Genomic DNA, 20,375 nt, shown 5'->3' with positions numbered 1-20,375 from the left:
CTTAAGGGCTGTCACATAGAAGATGGAGCAAGCTTGTTTTCTGCAGAGGTTGCATGGCCACTAGTCAGGGATTCTTTAACTGTCACTTCTGCATTGCAGTGGTTTGGAGTACTGTAGATGAGTAACAATGAACATATTTCCTGTTTAAAAATCTACTGAATGAAGACTTCCTTTTTCTAAACTTCTGTCATGTTTGACCAAAGGGTGTTATTCCTGATCAGATGTGACTTCAGTTTAGAAATGAGCTGAGCGATACATTTTAGAATTCTTTGGAAATGCATTTATTTTAAGACAATTGGCTTTGCCCAGAACAGCCATCCCTTGCTCTGCAAAATCTTCATGGGAAGGGGAGAGAATGTGTTGTGGTCCTGTGTATATTTACTCAGACGTAATCCCTGCTGCGTCCAGTAGGACCTACCCCCGGAGTAAGAGTGCACCCAATGCCAGCCCTACTAGGAGTAGACTCACTGGAGCTAATCAACAAAGAATCATGGAATTATAGAGGTGGAAGTGACCCTAAGGCTCACCCAGTCCAACCCCCTGCAATGCATGACTAACATGCCACTTTCTTTCAGTGGGTCTCCTCTGAGTAGGTTTCAGTTGCATGCAACCTTTAAAATACTTGTTCTGCCAAAGAATTCTGCCCATCTACCCCATCACTGCTAATCTTTCACATAATTTTGTGGTTTGGGTAAGTTTAGTGCATCATTTTTAAGTGGGGTTTTTGACCCCAAGTCGATTCTCATTTTTGAAGTCCAACATGCTGGAGAAGATGGTGTTCTTTCGAAACCTTCAGTCATCTTCTCTGCCCAGAAGTACTGAAGAAATAAGAGTGTGGGGAGGGGGCCCGGAGGCTCCCCCCACCAATTTCAGGGTGTTGTGTTCCACCAGTGGAAGGAGAAGGGTTCCCGGAGGACGTTGGTGCCGCAGTGGACCTCTCCAGACAAGATGTGGTAGGAGAAAAAGTCATCGATGAAGGTACAGTTCAGCCCCAGCGGTTCCAGCAAGGAACGGACTTTCTCTTCCAGGCAGCACTGCCCATGGATGATGGGGCCAAATGGCTTTGGGATGCCCAGGTGCTTCCCCAAGACGAGCATGTTCACCTAGGTGGAGCAAAAACAACCAAAAGCTACAGTCTGGGTTGGTTTTTCTGCCATCTCAGCATGTAGAAGGCTGCCTTCTACTGAGTCTAACCATCCATCCAGCCCAAAGTTCACTACACTGACTGACAGTAGTGCGTTTCCAAGGTTTCAGGCAAAGAGTCTCTCTCAGTCTTAGCCAGAGATGCCATAGGAATGGAACCTGGAGCCTTCTGCAGGCAAGGCAGGTGCTCCACCACTGAGTTATGCCTCCGCTTAAAAGTAAAATAAGTTTCCAGTCCTCATGGGTCAGAAGGGAGGACTGGTTTCAAAAGGAACACAGTGAGCTGTCTTGCTCCGAGTAAAATCATTTGGCTCAGTATTGTCTACATTGACCGGCAGTGGTTCTCCAGGATTTTGGTGCAGGCAGCCTCTCCCAGCCCTACTTGGAGATGCCATTGAACCTGGGACCTTCTGCTTGCAAGGCAGCTGCTCAGCCACTGAGCTATGGCCCCTCCCCATCTAGCTCAGTGTTGCCTACACTGACTGGCAGCAGCTCTCTGGGGGTTACTGCTCCGGAAGCCGATTTCCAGAGAAAAGGTTTGAGCTGCACTGGGCACCCCTCCACAAACACCAAGGAATGATGGAGGGAAGAAAGCCCCTCACCATGTCTGGAAACAAGGCGGTCGCCGTAGAATCCTCCAGAGTGAACAGCTGAGGGATGTCCACAATATCTCTCTCGCTCAGGCCCAGCTCCCGCTTCAAAATGCTCCTGTTCCAGTCGATGCAACTCTGGAAGAAAGAAGAAGATGCAAAATATTCCCCATGGGCTGTAAAACCCGCTTTTGTTTCATGTTGAATATTTGCACCTGAAGGCAGCAAAGCTGCCATGCATTTTTAAGCTCAGGATAGCAAGTAACAGGTTGGTTTTTTTTTAAAAAAACAACCACAAGTTCCTGAGATATTAAATAACAAATCCCAGGCCCCTCCAGATTGGTGTTTTATTGTGTGCATATTTTGCAACATGCTCTTGACACAATAATATTGCATTGCTGGTGGATTTATTCTGCATCATCATCATCATCATCATCATCATTTTGTTATTTCTTTTATCCCACCTTTGCTTCAAGGAGATCAATGTAGCAAACATGCTTCCCCTCCTCCCCATTTTATCCCCACAACAACACTGCAAGGTAGGTCTGGCCCAGAGGCAGTGACTGGCCCCCAAGGCCACCCCATGAGCCTAATGGCTGAGTGGGGGGTTTGAACCCGGGTCTCTGCCAGTCTGACACTCTAGCCACTATACTACACTGCCTTTATTATCTGTTCTATGATGTTTCCCCAACTGCTACCACATTATTGTTGTCCAAGGGGCTCTAGTGCAATGGAAACAGGGTGAAAATATACCCAGAACGCTTTTGGCATAAAAATGTGTAGGATTTCAGCTGTAAGTTATGGGATATGCATGGATTGGAAACGGGGCCCCCCAAAACACAGCAAGGTGCAAATGCAATGGAGACTGGGATTGCTTATGACTGCCCCAATACCGTCACAAGCCCAAACCATCACAAATGCACAATAAAATGGATCTTCCAGAGGGGCCCTATGTGTTAGTGCTACTTCAGGGTAGTTTTTTGTTTTTTGTTTGCCTCGCATTAGTCTTGTTCACACAACCACCGTAAATAGTTTCCTGGGACAGCGTTCTTCTGATCAATTTGACTCTGCAGGCCTTGTGCCAGGAGGAAAGAAAACTCAAAACCCAGGTTGGTGAACCGATAGCAACTAGACTTGATTGGAGTGAGCCACGATTTGCAGCCAAGATCCCAGCCCCCATTTAACAAACCAGGCCATATGAGGAAAGCTTGAAGGAGCTGGGTCTGTTTAGGCTGGAAAAGAGGAGAGTGAGAGGAGGATTGGATAACCATCTTCCGATATCTGAAAGGCTGTCACATGACAGATGGAGCAAGCTTGCTTTCTTCCGCTCTGGAGGGTAGGACTCGAACCCATGGCTTCAAATTACAAGAAAGGAGATTCCGACCAAACATCAGGAATAACTTCCTAGCAGTAAGAGCTGTTTTGACAGCAGAGCGGACTCCCTCAGGAGATAGTGGACACTGACAAACTGGAACGTGTCCAGAGGAGGGCAACCAAAATGGTCAAAGGCCTGGAAACGATGCCTTATGAGGAACGGCTAAGGGAGCTGGGCATGTTTAGCCTGGAGAAGAGGAGGTTAAGGGGTGATATGATAGCCATGTTCAAATATATAAAAGGATGTCACATAGAGGAGGGAGAAAGGTTGTTTTCTGCTGCTCCAGAGAAGCGGACACGGAGCAATGGCTCCAAACTACAAGAAAGAAGATTCCACCTAAACATTAGGAAGAACTTCCTGACAGTAAGAGCTGTTTGACAGTGGAATTTGCTGCCAAGGAGTGGGGTGGAGTCTCCTTCTTTGGAGGTCTTTAAGCAGAGGCTTGACAACCATATGTCAGGAGTGCTCTGATGGTGTTTCCTGCTTGGCAGGGGGTTGGACTCGATGGCCCTTGTGGTCTCTTCCAACTCTATGAGTCTATGATTCTTTCCTTGGAGGTTTTTAAGCAGAGCTTGGATGGCCATCTGCATTGAGATTCCTGCATTGTAGGGGGTTGGACTAGATGACCGTTGGGCTCCCTTCCAATTCTACGCTTTTATGCTAAATGTAATGTTATGCCAGGGAGCAGAGTTTGTTTCCTTCGCACATTAATTGGGAAGGATTGAAGGAGCCCTCAGAGGGACAGTCAGGGCAAACTGTGACCTGAGGTTCCCCATGATGTGGGAACTGCACCTTTAGCAAGCAAGACCTTTCGCTCTGGTTTTCGCCTCAGGGTAGTGTTCACGTATAAATGCAGCCATGCAGATCTAGGGCACAACCGCATTTGAAATACCGTGTACCGTTCTGGTCGCTTCACCTCAAAAAAAGATATTGGAAAAAGTCCAGAAAAGGGTGACCCAAATGACCAGGGGGAAAGGCGAGCGAAAGGCAACATGAGAGTTTATAAAACTACATGTGGTGCAGAGAAAGTGGATGGAGAGAAGCTTGTTTTCCTTCTCTTAGGACACCGGACGTTGTGGACATCCATGTTGGAAGATATGTCGGGATAGATGAAATCAAGGACTTCTAAACTGTGGAACTCACTGCCACAGTTTGCAGTGCTGGCCACCCACTTGAAAGGCTTTAAAAGACAGACTTATGGAGGAGAGGGCTATTGATAGCTGTTGGCCACAATGGCTCTTCCGCTCTACCTCCGCCCGTTGCCAAATGCCAGTTTCTAGGAATCACGAGTGGGGACTTTTGTTGTTGCGCTCGGGTTCTTTTTGTGGGGTTCCCACAAAATGGGCCATTGGTTGGCCACTGTGAGACCAGGATGCTGGGCTGGGTGGACCACTGGCCTGACCCAGCAGGTTCTTCTAATGGCCTTTACTATATTCTACCACAGCTACAGCCAATATGGCGTCCTGCAGGTAGCCGCCAACTCCCCTCATCCCCAGCCATCAAGGCCCAAGGGTCGGGAATGGCAGGAGTTGTAGTCGCTCAGCACCAGGAGGGCGCCATCTTGGCTACCCCCTTTCTGAAAAATAAAGCAAAGTAAATAACTTCAATCGACTGTGGTGGTAGAAATTGCCACAACCGTCTTGTTCATTTAAAACAGCCTCATGAACTGAAGCACTTCATAATTCTCCCATTTTACTTCATGACTGTTGTTTAGGTCAGGAGAGCATTCTATGCGCCCTGTCCATGTCTGAGGTAAAAAAACGAAAAACCTTAGCCGTGCCTTTTTATTTTATCTCCAGATCGCCTCAGTTTAGCTAACTGCAGTTGTTCTTTCATAATTGCTGTGGAATTTGGTCTCTTGTGTGGTTAGGAAAGAAATGACCATAAATGTCTGGCTTGGCATCACATTTTACCTCAGAGTGTTATGGCGCAGGTCACGCTAACAGCGCTCCCCTTGTCAGTCAGCGAGAAATAAATCCACATCTTCCTCTTTCCTTATTGCGATTATCTCCCGGAAGATTATAAAGAGGTGGTGAGCTTTTATTTTAAAAGGATCCGTTTTTTAAAAAAAACATGTTTTTGTTAGCGGGTAAAAGGAAGTGCTTTGTCGTGGTGAAGGTGCTTGAATAACTCCAAGAAGCCATGAGTTATGCCATGCAGGGCCACCCAAGATAGACAGGTCATAGCCGGGAGTTTGGACTAAACGTGATCCACCTGAAGAAGGAACTGGCAATCCACTCCAGTATTTTGCCAAGAAAACTCCATGGACATAAAAAGGAGAAGCTTTGAGAAGCAAGTGAGAGTTTCCAAGGCATGCTCTGGTTTTATGGGGTCACAGAAGGTTGAACATGACTAAGACGACTGAACAGCAAAAGGAAGTGACCTTGATCCAAGTCAACTAAGCAAATGTTCATAGCTGACTTCTTAAAATCCAAGAGGTGACAGGATCGTGACCAGTGTGTTAGGCCACATTGCTATTGGAGTTTGTGATTCTTAGTGTGAAATTTGGCCTCCGTGAAAAGGAAATTTGTGTTTTACAAAGTGACCGTTTTCTGTCAGCCTAACTAATGAATGGGGGATTGATTCTTTAAAGAAAAATCTACTTTCTGAAACAAGACAGGAACCGAAATGCAGCCCCCTTTCCAAATTTGCATTTCTCCATATTTTGCAATGCACATCTCCAGCCACGTGTACCAAAAAAAATGCATATGCTGAGGTAAAGTGTGCGTAAAAATGCATACGATAATGAAGATGGCATTCAAAAGTAGGGACCCCTGCTTGTGGGTTTTCCTTCGGGGCTTCTGGTCAGAGATTGTGAGAAGAGGAGGTTGCTTGGCCTGTCCCTATGGTCTTATGAAATTTAAATAAACGTGGAAAAATAAACATATTGGGGCTATTTAAATATTAGGGAACATAGGCTTTGCAAAAAAAGTGGGGGGACTGCATGAATAAATGTATACATTGGGAGAAATCCACGCTGAACTGCTGCTGAAATTTTCATGAAGGCTTTTTAAAGACGGACATCACACTTTGCACACTGATGTGGCAATGCAGAGAAATGAAAATTGGAAAAATGAAAGAAACAGAGATGGACAGTTTCACCTATCCTTACGCCTAATAGCCTTCGTCGATCTGGTGTCCTTCAGATATTTCAGACTACGGCTCCTATCAGCCCCAGCCAGTATTTTGTCGATATTTCGAAGTAAAAAAAAAAAAAAAAGACCTGGATGTTACCAAATTGGCAAAGGCTGGCCTAGGAAGGATGATGGAGAACAGCTGTGGCCCTCCAGATGTTGATGGACTCCAACTCCCATCAGCCACAGGCAGCGTGGTCAGGGAGGAGGAGGATGGGAGTTGTAGTCAGAAGTTGGCCAGAGGTTGGCCAGCCCAGCATTAAAAGAAGGCAGAGGGGGAATGGAGGGAGCCAGGGGCAGTGAAGGCATGTGAGAGTCTAGTTCAGGGATGGGGGAACTCATGGCCCCCCAAATGTGGTTTGACTCCAACACCTACCAGCCCCGGCCAGCAAGGCCAAAGGCTCAGATGGGTGCCAGACATTCATCCCAGACATTCACTACAATGAATGTACTACAATGCCATTTGAAACAGTCATGGCTTCTGGGAGCTGTCATTTGTGAAAGTTGCTGAGAAGTGTTATGAAGTGCTGAGAAGTGTTATGAGGCCTACTTGGGGCTGAAAAATAACAGAAAGTCTGTCTTTGGATGCAGAAAGAGATGCTGGTGGCAAGGTCTTGGAATGCGGAAAGGGGATTACTAAAAAGGGAGACAGACATTTGCCTAAGCGAGTTGGGCCATAGAAACCAGCTGCCAGGGGAAGTTGTGCTATGGCGTTTACTGGGTGACAGAAATGAAAGAGAATGTGCTTCTCTTCCAGGGAAGATGTATTGCAGATCTAACGCAGGGTGTGACTTCAGAGAGATGCCAGGGCTCAACCCAGACACAATTGCTCAATTTCACTATTAACGGGAACAGAAATGGCCAGGTTTCGCCTATTTGTCCCACCTCTGGAACGGAAATCAATCTAGCAAGCACAATAGGTATTTACGTTGCTTTCCATCTGCAAATGATATATAATTGATTGCTCCCCTTCCCCTCCTTTGCACTGTGTTTCCTTTGCACTGAAATGATGGGGTGGAAGAACATAACAACGCTACAATCATGTGATTAATTATGGACGTTATATAATTGTGCCATGGCGGACAGCAGGACAAATAATGTAGGTTTTTTTTTTGCAAAAGGTGAGCTGAGGTGGAATGGAAACCGCACTGCAAATTCAGGGTGGGGTGGGATGGAAACGGTCCAGATCCACATGCACTCTGATAACGGTTTACCTGCACATACTTGCTGTCCCGGTGCAAAAGTCTGTCTGCCAGGAGCTCATCCAGAGTAATGCGCCCCACTCTCCTGAGACCTGCAAGGAAATGGTTTTCACAAATTTTAAAACTTGTTGGCTTTCATGAGCCCCATCAGGAAGGGAGCAGTAATGACTTCCGGGTTGGCGCCTCCAGCAATGGCGGAGCTCCTCCGATCGGGAGGAACTTGCTCCGTGGAAAGCAGGGTCTGACCGCCACGGCGAAGGCGGAGACCCACTGAAATCACAGGCGGGAGAAGCTTGTGAACTTGGGATTCGGCTGGCACATTTTGCGCCTCCCCTACTCGCGGGGAAACCCTGTTTTGGGGATCCGGAGCGACGTGGGGTGAGTGGCGCGGTGCTTCAAATTGACTGCTTCTTTCATGGAGTGAAGCCGCCTTGCTGTTGCTGGAGAGCGCTGACTTTTTCCTGTGGACAATTGGACTTTAAACAACTACCCGTGAGTAGAACGGAAAATTGGATCTTTAAATACCTTAATTTGGCATCGAAACGGGAAGGTTTTAAACAGGAAGTCCGCCTTCCTCTTTTGTAAATAGATTGAAGCAAAGACGTTACAAGCGAAAGTCTTGGAAAGCTTTTGGCAAAGGACTAAATTTCCATTGGTTAAAATTACAAAAAAAAAAAACCTTGGAAGCAGGAGAAGAGGGGGGAAATTCTGGACCTAGCGAGCCTCCAGGAGAGAGTAAAAAATCAAATTACCACTGCTCTGAACCTGGAAAAGGGCTGCCAGAAGGAGTGACGTTTTGGGAGAGTTCATTGACTATGAACAGAACGTATTTGACAGCTAGCTAAATAAGAGAAAGATACTGTTTCCATTGTCCTCTTCTGTGTTTAAAAAGGAGGAAAAGTAACTGAAAATTGAAACTATCTTTATTGCTTGAGTTGTGCTTGAAAGGACTGATACAAGTGGAGACTGTTTCCCTCTAGAGGGAGCTTTTGAAACTGTTACAGGAGTGTAACTGGGAAAGCTCCAGCTGCAAGATAAGGAATTGTGAGAGCCAGAGATTGACCTTGGACTATTTAAAAATGTTGACAGGAAAAGCCATAGTAACTGCATTATGTAAGATAAGCTATTTGCTGGAACAGCTTCATAAAAAGACGGATGACATGACTATTAAAATTGACAACTTGGGACAAAAAGTGATTAATTTGGGACAAAAAGTGAGCATCAATACAGAAAGTATTCAGAATTTGGTTCAGGAATCTACTTTGGTAGGACAAATTGTGGAGGAGAAGGAGAAAGTTGTTGTTGCCGAACTTAAAGTAATACAAGCGGGATCCTCAGCCTTACAGAAGCAAACTGATGACTATAAGTTGAGGCCTTTTATGATTGAATCTAGGAAAAGTCAGATTTGGAGGATCGGAGCCCGGCTTGGATTGGAAAAGGAAAGTTGGAAAGATCCCTCTATGCAGGGATTAATGGACTTTTGGGATATGGACTTGGGTCAGGAGGAGATTGAAGCTCTGTGGGCCTTTGGATTTGGAAGAAGCTTGAAACATGTTCTGAAATACTGTATGGATCTTAATTTTAGCCATGGAAATTTGGCTGACCTGTTGAGAAGGAATAAAAGCATTGTTAGGTTGGAGTATCCCCGAGATCTGCTCTCTAGCATTAAAGAACATGAAGAAGATCTGCAGAAGGGACTTGGAAAGGAGTTAAGAGCCTCGGACATAAGATCTCCAGGTTGATGGACTATATGGAATTGACGGAAAGGACTGGCAGAATCCGAGACCAGGGAGAAGAGATGGTGGAACAAGATTGGAAAATTTAAAGTTTATTTATAGAAATACTGTAAAATTAATGAATGATAGAAAAATGTTGGAATGAAATTTTATGGCCTTAGTGGAAATGTTATAAGGAGTTAAGCATATATAAGTATTTTAGTTTTAATGGAAAATAAGGTTAAAAATATGTTAAGATATTTATAGTATGACAGAAAATAGAGAAAGATTGAAAGGATTTGCTGAAACAATTAATGGAAGTGGAATACAAAAAGGGAGGTGAGAGGAGGTCGATGAAACAAGGGAATGAAAATAGAGTATGGAAAAGGTGTGATGTATGTTTTTAAATTGTTTTTGTTTTGTTCAGTTTGGGGTTAGGGCTAGGGATAGGGTTTAGTTTAGTTTAATGTGTTTAATTTATTGTGTTAAGGTTGTGATGTGTATTGTTTATATTATGTATTGTATTGTTTGTTTTCTTTTCTTTTCTTTTTCTCTTTTTTCTTTTCTCTTTTCCTTTTTTGTAAACTTTAAAAGTAATAAATATTATTTGGGGGGGGGGAAAGGAAGGGAGCAGTAACAGCATGGTGCTGACAACAGCAATGTTGCAGGTTCAAATCCTGTATGGGGCAGCTGCATATTCTGGCATTGCAGGGGGTTGGGCTAGATGATCCTCAGGGTCCCTCCCAACTTTACCATTCTTTGATTCTGTCCTCACCTTCGAACAGGGCAGCATTTCCGAAACCTTCTTTTTGCTTCTCTCTGAACAGCTTCAGGCAAGCAGCGGGACTGGCTAAGAGTAACCGGAAACCCTGCAGGGAGAGAAATGAGAAAGGTAAACTGCTGGGCAGAATTTGGGTCGTCCATTTAGGTGCCCATTATGGGAAGCCCACAAGCAGGACTGGAGTGAGACACCAACTCTCCTCACCTGTGATTCCTGTGATTCAGAGGCATACCGACTCCAACAGCAGAGGTAACACACTGTGACTAGCAACCACTGATGGCTTCGCCCTCCCTGAATTTGTCTAATTCCCCTGTAAAGCTTTTCTGGGAGGCTGCAGCCCTTCCACAGAGACTGGGGACAGGGATAGGGCTCCGTGAGAGAAGCCGGCAGAGTGACTTTTCCAGTCTAGAGCTAATCAGGTATAAAGCATCAAATATGGAAAAGGAAGCCGGTCAAAGCACTTCCCTGAGGATCAGTACCTTCCTGTTGGAAGCCGGAACAAAGGTCAGGAACTCATCCACATGCCCTACAGTGAGCCAGTCAGAATAGAGTTCAATAGGGGGCTGGACTCTTTGAGCATAGAGGAAATCCCGGACAATTTTGACCATTTTCCTGTTGCCAGACCTAAGAGATGAGGCAGGGGTGTTTTTTTTAAAGAAAGGGAGGGATGGAAGGAAGGAGAGAGAGAAAGAGAGAGAGAATAGAAGGTGGGATTAGAACTAGTGATGGGGGGAAATAAATTCAGTTTGCATTTGATTCTCACATGATTTGAGCTTTCCAAACCAAAACACAGCCACCTTCTGAAATTTGCACTTCTTTTTAATTTTGCAAAACTGTTCTCTGGTCAAACAATGTGTACAGAAATGCATATACTATGGTAATGCATGCATATAAATGCATCTAATAGTGAAATAAATTACAAAAATTCATTCTGTTAGAAAAAGCACCCCTGCCTGAAACCCTGGAGAGCTGCTGCCAGACAGGGACCTGGCTCAGGAAGAGGCAGCTTCCTATGCTCTCATGAGTAGCCAGATGCATCTTTGCAGTATCAGGGTGGTGAGGAACTCATTGAGGACTAGAAGCCAGCATTGCCTTCCCAGCAAACATCTTCCCAGCTGCCTCTGTCTGAGTTGGGAGGTGCTTGGGTCTCTAGGTGGCCTCATACCATGAGATCCTCCTAATTAAGGCTTCCTTATTAACCAAGCAAGGGACGTGGGTGGCGCTGTGGGTTAAACCACAGAGCCTAGGACTTGCCGATCAGAAGGTTGCGGTTCAAATCCCGGCGACGGGGTGAGCTCCCGTTGCTCGGTCCCTGCTCCTGCCCACCTAGCAGTTCGTAAGCACGTCAAAGTGCAAGTAGATAAATAGGTACCGCTCTGGCGGGAAGGTAAACGGCGTTTCCATGTGCTGCTCTGGTTCACCAGAAGCGGCTTAGTCATGTTGGCCACATGACCCGGAAGCTGTCTGCGGACAAACGCCAGCTCCCACGGCCAATAAAGCGAGATGGGCGCCACAACCCCAGAGTCGGTCATGACTGGACCTAATGGTCAGGGGTCCCTTTACCTTTATTAACCAAGCACAGAACAGCACAGGAAAGCTTTTGTTAGCCTCATGACAACCCACTCCTAGTACTTGCCTCCCTCAAAACAATTGCTAGACCAGGGTTTCCCAGAGAAAATATCTGAATGGTATCCAGCAACAAGGCACTGACTTTCTGATTCATCCCCTGATGAAGACTTGGATTTATGTCATCATTGCTCTCTCTGGAGCATCCTTAGATCTTGGGGGTACCTTAGATCTTGCGGGGTGGGGTCCAGATATCGTTGGACTCCAGTTCCCATCAGCCTCAGGCAGCATGGCCAATGATCAGGGATGATACAAGAATGGCATAGTGGTTAGAGTGTCGGACTTGGACCTGGGAGAGTCCAGGGTTCAAATCCCCACTGTGCCGTGAAGCTTCTTGGGTGTGACGACCTTGGGTCAATCCCTGCCTCTCAGCTCAACCTATCTCACAGGGTTGGTGTGGAGGTTAAAGGAAGAATTGGAGAACCATGTGTGGCATCTTGAGTCCCTGGGAGAAAAAGCTGGGATATAAATGCAAGGAATAAATCAATATCTGGAGAGCCGAAGGCTCCCCAACTGGCAGTCGCTCTACGTAAGATCAGGCAGGGAGTCTTTTCCCCAGTCCCACCTGGAGATGCTGCTGAAGATTGAATGTGGGACCTTCTGCATCCAAAGCAGATTCTCTACCACTGAGATATGACCCTTCCCCTACGCCCAATCATTTTCAGTTAACAATTGAATGGCAAACCTTGAAACCATTTCCCTGCAATGCAGTGTTCCCCCACCTCTACAAGCAAGGGTGGGGAATTATAATTGTAATTATTTTTATTTTGAACTTGGTGGTTTACCCTGGGAAACTGCTGCCAATGAGGATCCTTCCCAGTGGGTATTCCTTCCGCTTGACCGTCACAGGAGGGCTGATGTCCAGGTTCCCGAATGAATCCAGGCTGGATACGCGTCCGTACCGGGGTTCTCGGGTCACGTACCCAAAATCAGGGCCCTCCAAGGATACACAACAAGGAGAAATAGGAGCATAGGCAAGTATACAGAAGGCAAGGTGTTGCACAAGATGTGCCTTTAACTTCTAATCTGTGTCTGGAAAATGTTCTCTGCTTCCAGAGAGGAAGGTGAGAAATCTTACTTAATCTGGAGAGATGTGCTTTCATTATTTGGCTTTGAGAGGGGCAGTGTACAGATAAAGTCAGTTGCAGCCAACAAAATTCTGCTCAGAGTAGACCCATAGAAATTCATTACTGTTTCTCCCTCTCTCGTAACACTTGAACGTCCAATGGAGCTGAATGTTCAGGACGCATCAAAGGAAGTCCTTCTATAAGTCCTTCTATATATGGTTAAACTATGGAACTCCCTTCCGCAGGAAGCAATGATGGCCATCAACTTGGTTGGCTTTAAAAGAGAATTGGACAAAGTCGTGGGATAAGATAAGGCTATCCATGACTATGAGTCACAATGGAGCCATAGTTAAAGGCAGGAATGCTTCTGAATACCAATTGCTGGAAACCACAGGAAGGGAGAAGGCTCTTGTGCCCAAATCCTGCTTGTAGGTTTCTCACGAGCATCTGGTTGGCCACTGTGAGAACAGGATGCTGCACGAAATGAGTCACTGGCAGACTCTTCATATGTTCTTATGTTAGCCCAGTGTGGTAGACCAAGTCGGGTTCAAATCCACTCACAGCCATGAAACTTCCTCAAGTGACCTCAGGCCTAGATCACTCTCTAGTCTAACCTACCACACAGGGCTATTGTTAGGGGGAAAGTAGGGTGGATGGAAAGAGAAACATAAGCATCCTGGGCTCTTTCAAGGAAGATGTGGGCCATGGTTGTACAAAACCATGGTTTGCTTAGCCAAAGTGTGTTTTGTATGAACCCAGCCCAGCAGACCAACTGTGGTTTGTTTTCTGGTGGCAAACCAAAATGTCATGCCATTGTTTCCTTTTTGCTTAGGAACTATGGCTCATTTTCAAAGTGGCTTGGCATTTTGTCTGAAGCCTCACTGAACCATGGTTTGTTTGGCCACAAACTGGGAATCAAGAAGCTAAGACAACTCTTGCAACATATGAAAGGATTGCTTTTAGTCGCAGATCGTGTATGGATAAATATAATGATATTTGCAATGCATTTATAGAAATTATAGTGACTTGTATACTCTCTGGAATAATGAATGACATTACTTATATATGTACGGTATATAGTATATTGTAGTAGACTTTTATGCACCTTTTCACCCCCCCCCCCATTTCTTTCACTTTATTTGTCCACTGAAAATGGAGAAAACAAGTCATGGCTTCTTGTTCATCCATGAGACAAAGCGTGGCTTGTTGAACAAACCTCAGTTTAGCATTCTGTGCAAACACAGTCATGATATTTAGATTTCTTTTCTAATGCTATTGATGGAAGCATCTGCTTTCAGTAAAAGAAGTGATGTGCTGAGGGCTGAAGAAGCCTGGCTTACCAAAATGCTTTTGAAAGGGAATTTCTTGAGGCCTCGGTTCCTGGGGGAGTCAAAGACAACGGGGAAGGACTTGTGGGGGGCCTCCACATAACCAAACTCCATCTCATCCTGTTAGAGGGGAGGGAAATGGATCAGGATCCCCACTGGTTAAGGTGCTGTATCCCTTTGGGAATGACCAGTTTAAAAATCTGTTTGCAAAAACACTCCTCCCTCTTTCCCCAAATGGGTTTAACACTTACTAGTTACTTAAAGCATTTGCAGCCTGTTCTTCAGATCAGGGAACAAAGCCAATGAAAATAATAAAAGGAAAACAATAATATACAAGAATTACAAAATCCTGTGAACAGGTCCAATAAACAGCAAATTAGCAATTGTGCCTTAAGGTGAGCAAACAAATATTCACTCTTCCCTAACTGCTGGAGTGTGTATTGGGAGACCTGGGGGAAGGCAGTGATGGGGAAGGCAGAGACCTCCTGGTGGCAGCAGGTGCCCCACCTGGCCTCAGGGATGTGCAACTTCAATAATAATAATAATAATTTATTATTTGTACCCCGCCCATCTGGCTGGGTTTCCCCAGCAACTCTGGGCAGCTTCCATAAAAACTAAAAATACACTAAAATATCACAGATTAAAAACTTCCCTGAACAGGGCTGCCTTAATATGTCTTCTGAATGTCAGGTAGTTATTTATCGCTTTGACATCTGATGGGAGGGCGTTCCACAGGGCAGGCGCCACTACCGAAAAGGCCCTCTGCCTGGTTCCCTGTAGCTTTGCTTCTCGCAATGAGGGAACCGCCAGAAGGCCCTCGGCGCTGGACCTCAGCGTCCGGGCAGAACGATGGGGGTGGAGACACTCCTTCAGGTATACTGGGCCGAGGCCGTTTAGGGCTTTAAAGGTCAACACCAGCACTTTGAATTGTGCTCGGAAACGTACTGGGAGCCAATGTAGGTCTTTCAAGACCGGTGTTATGTGGTCTCGGCGGCCGCCCCCAGTAACCAGTCTAGCTGCCGCATTCTGGATTAGTTGTAGTTTCCGAGTCACCTTCAAAGGTATCCCACGTAGAGCGCATTGCAGGAGGGTACCTGGATCCAGCGGTCGCCCCGATTTTCAATCTCCGGGCAGATGGTCAGCTTACAGCCAGCTTTCTGTGCCAGGGCTTTCACAGCCTCCAAGAATGTCTGGTTGGGGTTGGTGCCTCTTTCAATGCTGGAAAGGAGAAAAAGATGCAAAGGGAAGGAAAACTATGTAGACGAGGACCGCAGGGCCATCTTTAGCCAGGTCAAAGTTGTTGAGCTTTTTTTTAGGGGCACAAGTCTAAGTTGTTCAGCTTTTAAGGAGGTTAAAACCGCTAACATGAAAAAAATAAAAAGCAGCAGCGATAGCTCCGCCTTCCATTTTTGTGAAGATGTGAAAATGAACAACGCCACTAGGGCACGCCACTGGATACATTGATTCTGCAGCTCTTCCACAAAAGAGAATGGAAATGACCCAGCGATCGATCGCTGATCGCGGTTAAGAACTTAGGCAGCTTCAGCAGCAGGTGCCCGGCACCCCCCAGAATTCAGCGCCCAGGTGCCCAGCGCCCCTTGCACCCCTGGGTAGAGACGGCCCTGGAGGACCATTAAGAGCATGAGAAGAGCCTGCTGGATCCGGCCAGTGTCCCATCTAGCCCAGTCTCCTGTTCTCGCAGCGAGCAACCAGATGCGCCAAATAGGAATCCTGTATGCATCTCTTCCTATTTGTGATTCCCAGCAACTGGCATTCAGAAGCATTACTGTGGAAGTAGAGCATAGTTGGATTCTGGCTAGTAGCCCTTGACTCCCTTACTCTGGAAGCCATTGTGGCTCAACTGCAGAAGTGAACCATTCTCAAATTAGCTTAGTACTTATGGTACACACACACACACACACACACACACACACACACACACGTTTCTCAGGACTTGTTTCCTCTAGCACTGAGATGTTTACCTGGGGACCAAAGGGTTGCCTTCAGCTAAGTCCTAGTTAGAGCAGGAAATGAATAGACCTATGTTTGCCATGTTCAGTCACTTCAGTAGCTCCACCCTGAGCAGGACTAGCACTAGGTGCAACTTTAAGGAAACTATGAGATGTAGAATCGTAGAAGTATAGAGTTGGAAGGGACCCCAAGGGTCATCTGGTCCAACCCCCCCCCCCCACAATGCAGGTATCACAGCTGAGGAATCCCTGGCAGATGGGAATCCAACCTCTGGTCGAAAACCTCCAAAATCCATTTGAAGGTTGGAAACCTAGGAAGTGATACTCATCTGAACATTAACCAGCAGCTTGGTTTTAGCATCCTAAATGACATCATTACCCACTTCTCCACCCACAACACCCCACCGCCGTCACCCACAAAAATATGGTGGTTTTTTAACCTGCAGACAAATATCTCCAATGGCTTCAGTGTGTTGGGGGTCATTATCCAGGGAGCCACTCGGAAAACCACAGTGTCTGTGAAAACAGGTGTGGCTGGCGAATTCTGTGGAAAGTAAGAGTTGGGGTGGGGGGGAGAGAGAACATCAGAAGAGTTTGGCTGCAGGGTCAGGCCATTGGGATCACGTCCAGCATCCTGTTCTCACAGTGGCCAACCAGATGCTTATTGGAAGCATGGGTGCAGCTGGAAATTATGGCCTCCCATGTCCCCCACCATCCTCTTCAGGATTGTACCTGACTTGATTGCTCCAGCAGTGTCGCGTTCAAAGAAACTAGTCCTTTGAAGTCGGCATCTGGGAAGGCCAAGCCCTCCACGTAGAAAGTGTGCTGCCCTTTCCCATCGGTGCGTCCCACAGTGTAGGAGAGCTTGTCCACCCCCAACACATGCTCGTAGTTGGAGAATGACTCATCGCCTGCAGTGAAAGTAAGCCACGTGACATCTGTTATTATATTTTGGTGTGTTTATTTATAATATTTACAGGGAAAGTCATGCAAACAATATCCTGCAAGCAAACTGGAACAAATGCAGGATGGAAGTTTGCTGTTGTATAACCTCCCTGCAGACAAATCAGAACGAATGCACGATAAAGACCGGATGCAGTCTAATATCTGCATGAGTTTTCTGCAAACAAAGCAGAACAAATGCACCATAAAGACTGTGCGTTGTCTGACCTCTGCATAAGCATTGCACAAGCAAATCAGGACGGATGCTCAATGAACAGGCCTGAGGATACCCCTGCTGATTCTGTCAGAGCAGAGGGCAGATATTAGAGCAAAGAACTGGGGACTCACCTCTAGCGTGGAAAACTCTCACTTTGGCTGCATCGAACAGGGAGATGTGAAGGACCAGCTTGTGGGTGTCAAAGACGCCAGCAGGGCCATGGGTGTTCAGGATCAGAAGCGACAAGTCTTGCAGGTCTTGGAAAAACAGGAGGGACAAGGATTTAGGAGTCAGAATAGGTCACCATCAAGGTGCTCTTCCAGCCTCCCTAGATGGGGTGTTCTGACCGAGCTTGCCATGCCAGTTACATATCAACCCACTCCAAAGGTTCGTGCAAACTAGGGGTTGATGTTTGATAACTGTTGACTCTGGGACATGGCCTCAAAGGTCTCTTCAGCAGAGGTGCACTTACGAAGCTTCGTTGCAGGGGTGCACATATGAAACTTGACTTCAGAGGGACAGAGATGAAACTTCATTTGATGCTATGAAATTTAGGGATATCGGGAGCCGACAGTGCTGGTCCTTTCCCTCCCCGTATCCTGGTCACCATAAGAGGGGAAAATGGAGAGCACAGCCATGGGCATAGCTGGGGGGAGGGGCAGCTGCCCCCAATAATTAAAAATCAATAAAAATATATAGCAAACTGAGGTTCTGCCACCTCTAACAAAAAGCCTGCCCCCCCCCAACAAAAATCTTGGCTATGCCTATGAGCACTGCAGAGATGCAAAGGACTGGTTTGTATTGTTTCCTTATTTTTAATTCCAGGATTTGGCTATAGAATCTGAATTAATGCCAATCAGACAAGAGTTGATGAGCCTGTGCATTTTTGCAGGTTTTTTTTTTTAATTTTGTATTTTAAATCATTGTAATAACCCACCCTGGGTGGTGGGTTATTATTATTACTGTTGTTGTTGTTGTTAGAACCATTCTTGCCCATTACAATAAGTTGTAGGCCTTTGTGGGCAGGGATGTGGGTTTCACCAGCTTATTCCCATCAAGCCGCAAGGCCAGGGCTCAAGGAACATTTATTTATTTATTGCATTTACACCCCACCTTTTTCTCCAAGGAACTCCTAGGAGCATACATGGTTCTCCCTCTCCCCATTTAATCCCCACAACAACCCTGTGAAGTAGGTCAGGCTGAGAGGCAGTGACTAGCCCAAGGGCACACCCAGTGAGCTTCATGGCCAAGGGGGGGGGGAGTGAATCCTGGACTCTCCCAGCTCCTAGTCCAACACTCTAACCACTACACCACACTGGCTGCTTGGCCCCAGCATGTACCTGTGTGGGATCGGACGTACGGATAGGCATTGTCCATGTCTCCAAAGCTCGGGCCGTCCCTGTCGCAGTTGACCAGCAGAACCGCTCCTTCGCCTTGGGGACCCCAAGACCATTTTGTCTGCAGGGAAAACAGCAACAATGAATTTCATCGCTTCTTCTCAAATGATATATAAGAGGGTCTCTCTTGTGTGCCTTGGACTAGGGGGGACCGAGCCTCTCATTACTCTCTTTCATTCTGCTTCCAGAAGACAGACCCCTTTCCAAGGCGGATCCATGCAACTAGATCCCACCCCTCATTTGGAGGCCAACAAGTTTTGGATTTTCTGGTGTAGATATGCACATGTTCAACTGACCCAGCGGCTAAGTCCGGATTGTTAGTCAACACAGCCCTCCGACCCCACCCTGTTCCAATAAAGGTTTTTTCAGGCCCCATTCAGATGCAAAAGAGGAGGCACAAAAATCATGCAGGGTTTATGTTCTGGGGGATGCACACAAATATCTTGCGGAAGGTCGCGCAAGATCTCGTGAGGTCTTCGCAAGATCCTGCAAAATCTCCTTCTGACCGTTTCCTTCCCGTTCTCCATTTATTTTCCCACCACTTGAGCAAAGCTGCAATTGTGCAAGTAAATCCAACATTTGCAAGACCATTTTGTCATGCGAAAATCTCTTGGTCTCTTGCAGTTGATTTGTTTGGGAAGAAGATCCCAAAAGCTTCATCCGACAAAAGACTGTCTGAAAAGTGGCATCACCTTCCTTATGCCTGGTAGGTAGATTTTATCGCTTGGAACCTTAATTCAGTTTTCAGGTGACATCTTCTGTAGAAGAAACCAAGCAGGGACCTTCTGGCCCACTGCTTAGCGGCAGAGCACCTGTCGGGCATGCAGAAGGTCCCAGATTCAATTCCCAATGGCATTTCTAGGTACAGTGGTACCTCGGTCTAAGAACAGTCCTATTAACGAACAATTTGGGCAATGCACTCCGCAAAACCGGAAGTAGGTGTTCTATCTAGCAAACTTTGCCCCGGAAGACAAACAGAAGCCAACCAGTGGAAGGGCACCAGCAGCAGGAAGCCTCATTGGGGAAAGTGCACCTTGGTTTAAGAACGCTTTTGGTGTAAGAATGGACTTCCGGAATGTATTAAGTTCATAAATGGAGGTACCACTGTACAGCTGGGAACAGACTCTTGCCTGAAACCCTAGAGAGCTGCTCCCATTCAGTGTAGACAACACTAGATGAACCAGTGGTCTAACTCACTTTTTTTTACTCCATTCCATACTGCCACATGCATTCTTCAGCCAACTAGTATAGCAAGAAAGTTGCATCCTTATCGGACAAATCCAGAGGGGATAGGACCGACATTTGCTACTAGTATTGTGCATACATGATGTGGAGAGAGTAGACAGGAATTTTCCTGCCTTCTCACCATAGTAGACCCTAAAGGAGTCATCTAACAAAGCTGAATGTTGGAATGTTCAGGAGAGATGAAAGAAACCCCCTTTTTTTACACAGTGTGCATTGTGGAACTGGTTCCCACAAGATGAAGTGCTGACCACCAACTTGGGTGGCTCCAAAACTGGTTTAAACAAATTCATGAAGAAGAATGAGAAGTGATGGGATTTTTGTTGTTGTTGTTTAGTCGTTTAGTCGTGTCCGACTCTTCGTGACCCCATGGACCAGAGAACGCCAGGCACTCCTGTCCTCCACTGCCCCCCGCAGCTTGGTCAGACTCATGCTGGTAACCTCGAAAACACTGTCCAACCATCTCGTCCTCTGTCGCCCCCTTCTCCTTGTGCCCTCCATCTTTCCCAACATCAGGGTCTTCTCCAGGGAGTCTTCTCTTCTCATGAGGTGGCCAAAGTACTGGAGCCTCAGCTTCACAATCTGTCCTTCCAGTGAGCACTCAGGGCTGATTTCCTTCAGAATGGAGAGGTTTGATCTTCTTGCA

General features: G+C 46.4%; 2 protein-coding genes across 7 annotated transcripts in view; one reads left to right on the top strand and one right to left on the bottom strand.

Moving 5' to 3' along the window:
- Positions 1-265: 265 nt before the first annotated feature.
- LOC307221990 (protein-arginine deiminase type-1-like) overlaps positions 266-20,375 on the bottom strand; it is a 30,581-nt gene continuing 10,471 nt past the window's right edge. Inside the window, exons 5-16 of the mRNA XM_079986964.1 lie at positions 18,431-18,548; positions 17,222-17,347; positions 16,664-16,842; positions 16,372-16,475; positions 15,056-15,179; positions 13,974-14,081; positions 12,352-12,503; positions 10,420-10,564; positions 9,935-10,028; positions 7,457-7,536; positions 1,746-1,871; positions 266-1,103 (exon numbers count right to left, since the gene is read on the bottom strand). Coding sequence (XP_079843090.1) covers positions 870-1,103; positions 1,746-1,871; positions 7,457-7,536; positions 9,935-10,028; positions 10,420-10,564; positions 12,352-12,503; positions 13,974-14,081; positions 15,056-15,179; positions 16,372-16,475; positions 16,664-16,842; positions 17,222-17,347; positions 18,431-18,548 — 1,590 coding nt within the window. The 3' untranslated portion in view covers positions 266-869. The remainder of the gene's footprint in view (positions 1,104-1,745; positions 1,872-7,456; positions 7,537-9,934; positions 10,029-10,419; positions 10,565-12,351; positions 12,504-13,973; positions 14,082-15,055; positions 15,180-16,371; positions 16,476-16,663; positions 16,843-17,221; positions 17,348-18,430; positions 18,549-20,375) is intronic.
- The window catches only part of LOC307222180 (uncharacterized protein), a 28,206-nt gene continuing 11,938 nt past the window's right edge, over positions 4,108-20,375 (top strand). The window contains exons 1-5 of one of the 6 annotated variants that reach the window (XR_013841618.1): positions 4,108-5,137; positions 7,000-7,162; positions 9,987-10,051; positions 19,112-19,193; positions 19,940-20,036. Coding sequence is in view for 1 of the 6 variants with exons in the window: in XM_079987347.1 (XP_079843473.1) it covers positions 4,449-4,577; positions 7,000-7,162; positions 9,987-10,051; positions 19,112-19,193 (439 nt within the window). In the remaining 5 variants the exon portion in view is untranslated. Of the gene's footprint in view, positions 5,138-6,999; positions 7,163-9,986; positions 10,390-13,465; positions 13,539-19,111; positions 20,038-20,375 lie in introns of those variants that run through there. The other 5 variants (XR_013841616.1, XR_013841617.1, XR_013841619.1 and 2 more) reach the window with 5 other exon arrangements.

The sequence above is a fragment of the Podarcis cretensis genome, assembly GCF_951804945.1.
Source record: "Podarcis cretensis genome assembly, chromosome: 8".
Lineage (NCBI taxonomy): Eukaryota > Metazoa > Chordata > Lepidosauria > Squamata > Lacertidae > Podarcis > Podarcis cretensis.
The sequence above is the reverse complement of the archived record's forward strand: the minus strand, read 5'-3'. Positions and strand labels throughout refer to the sequence as shown.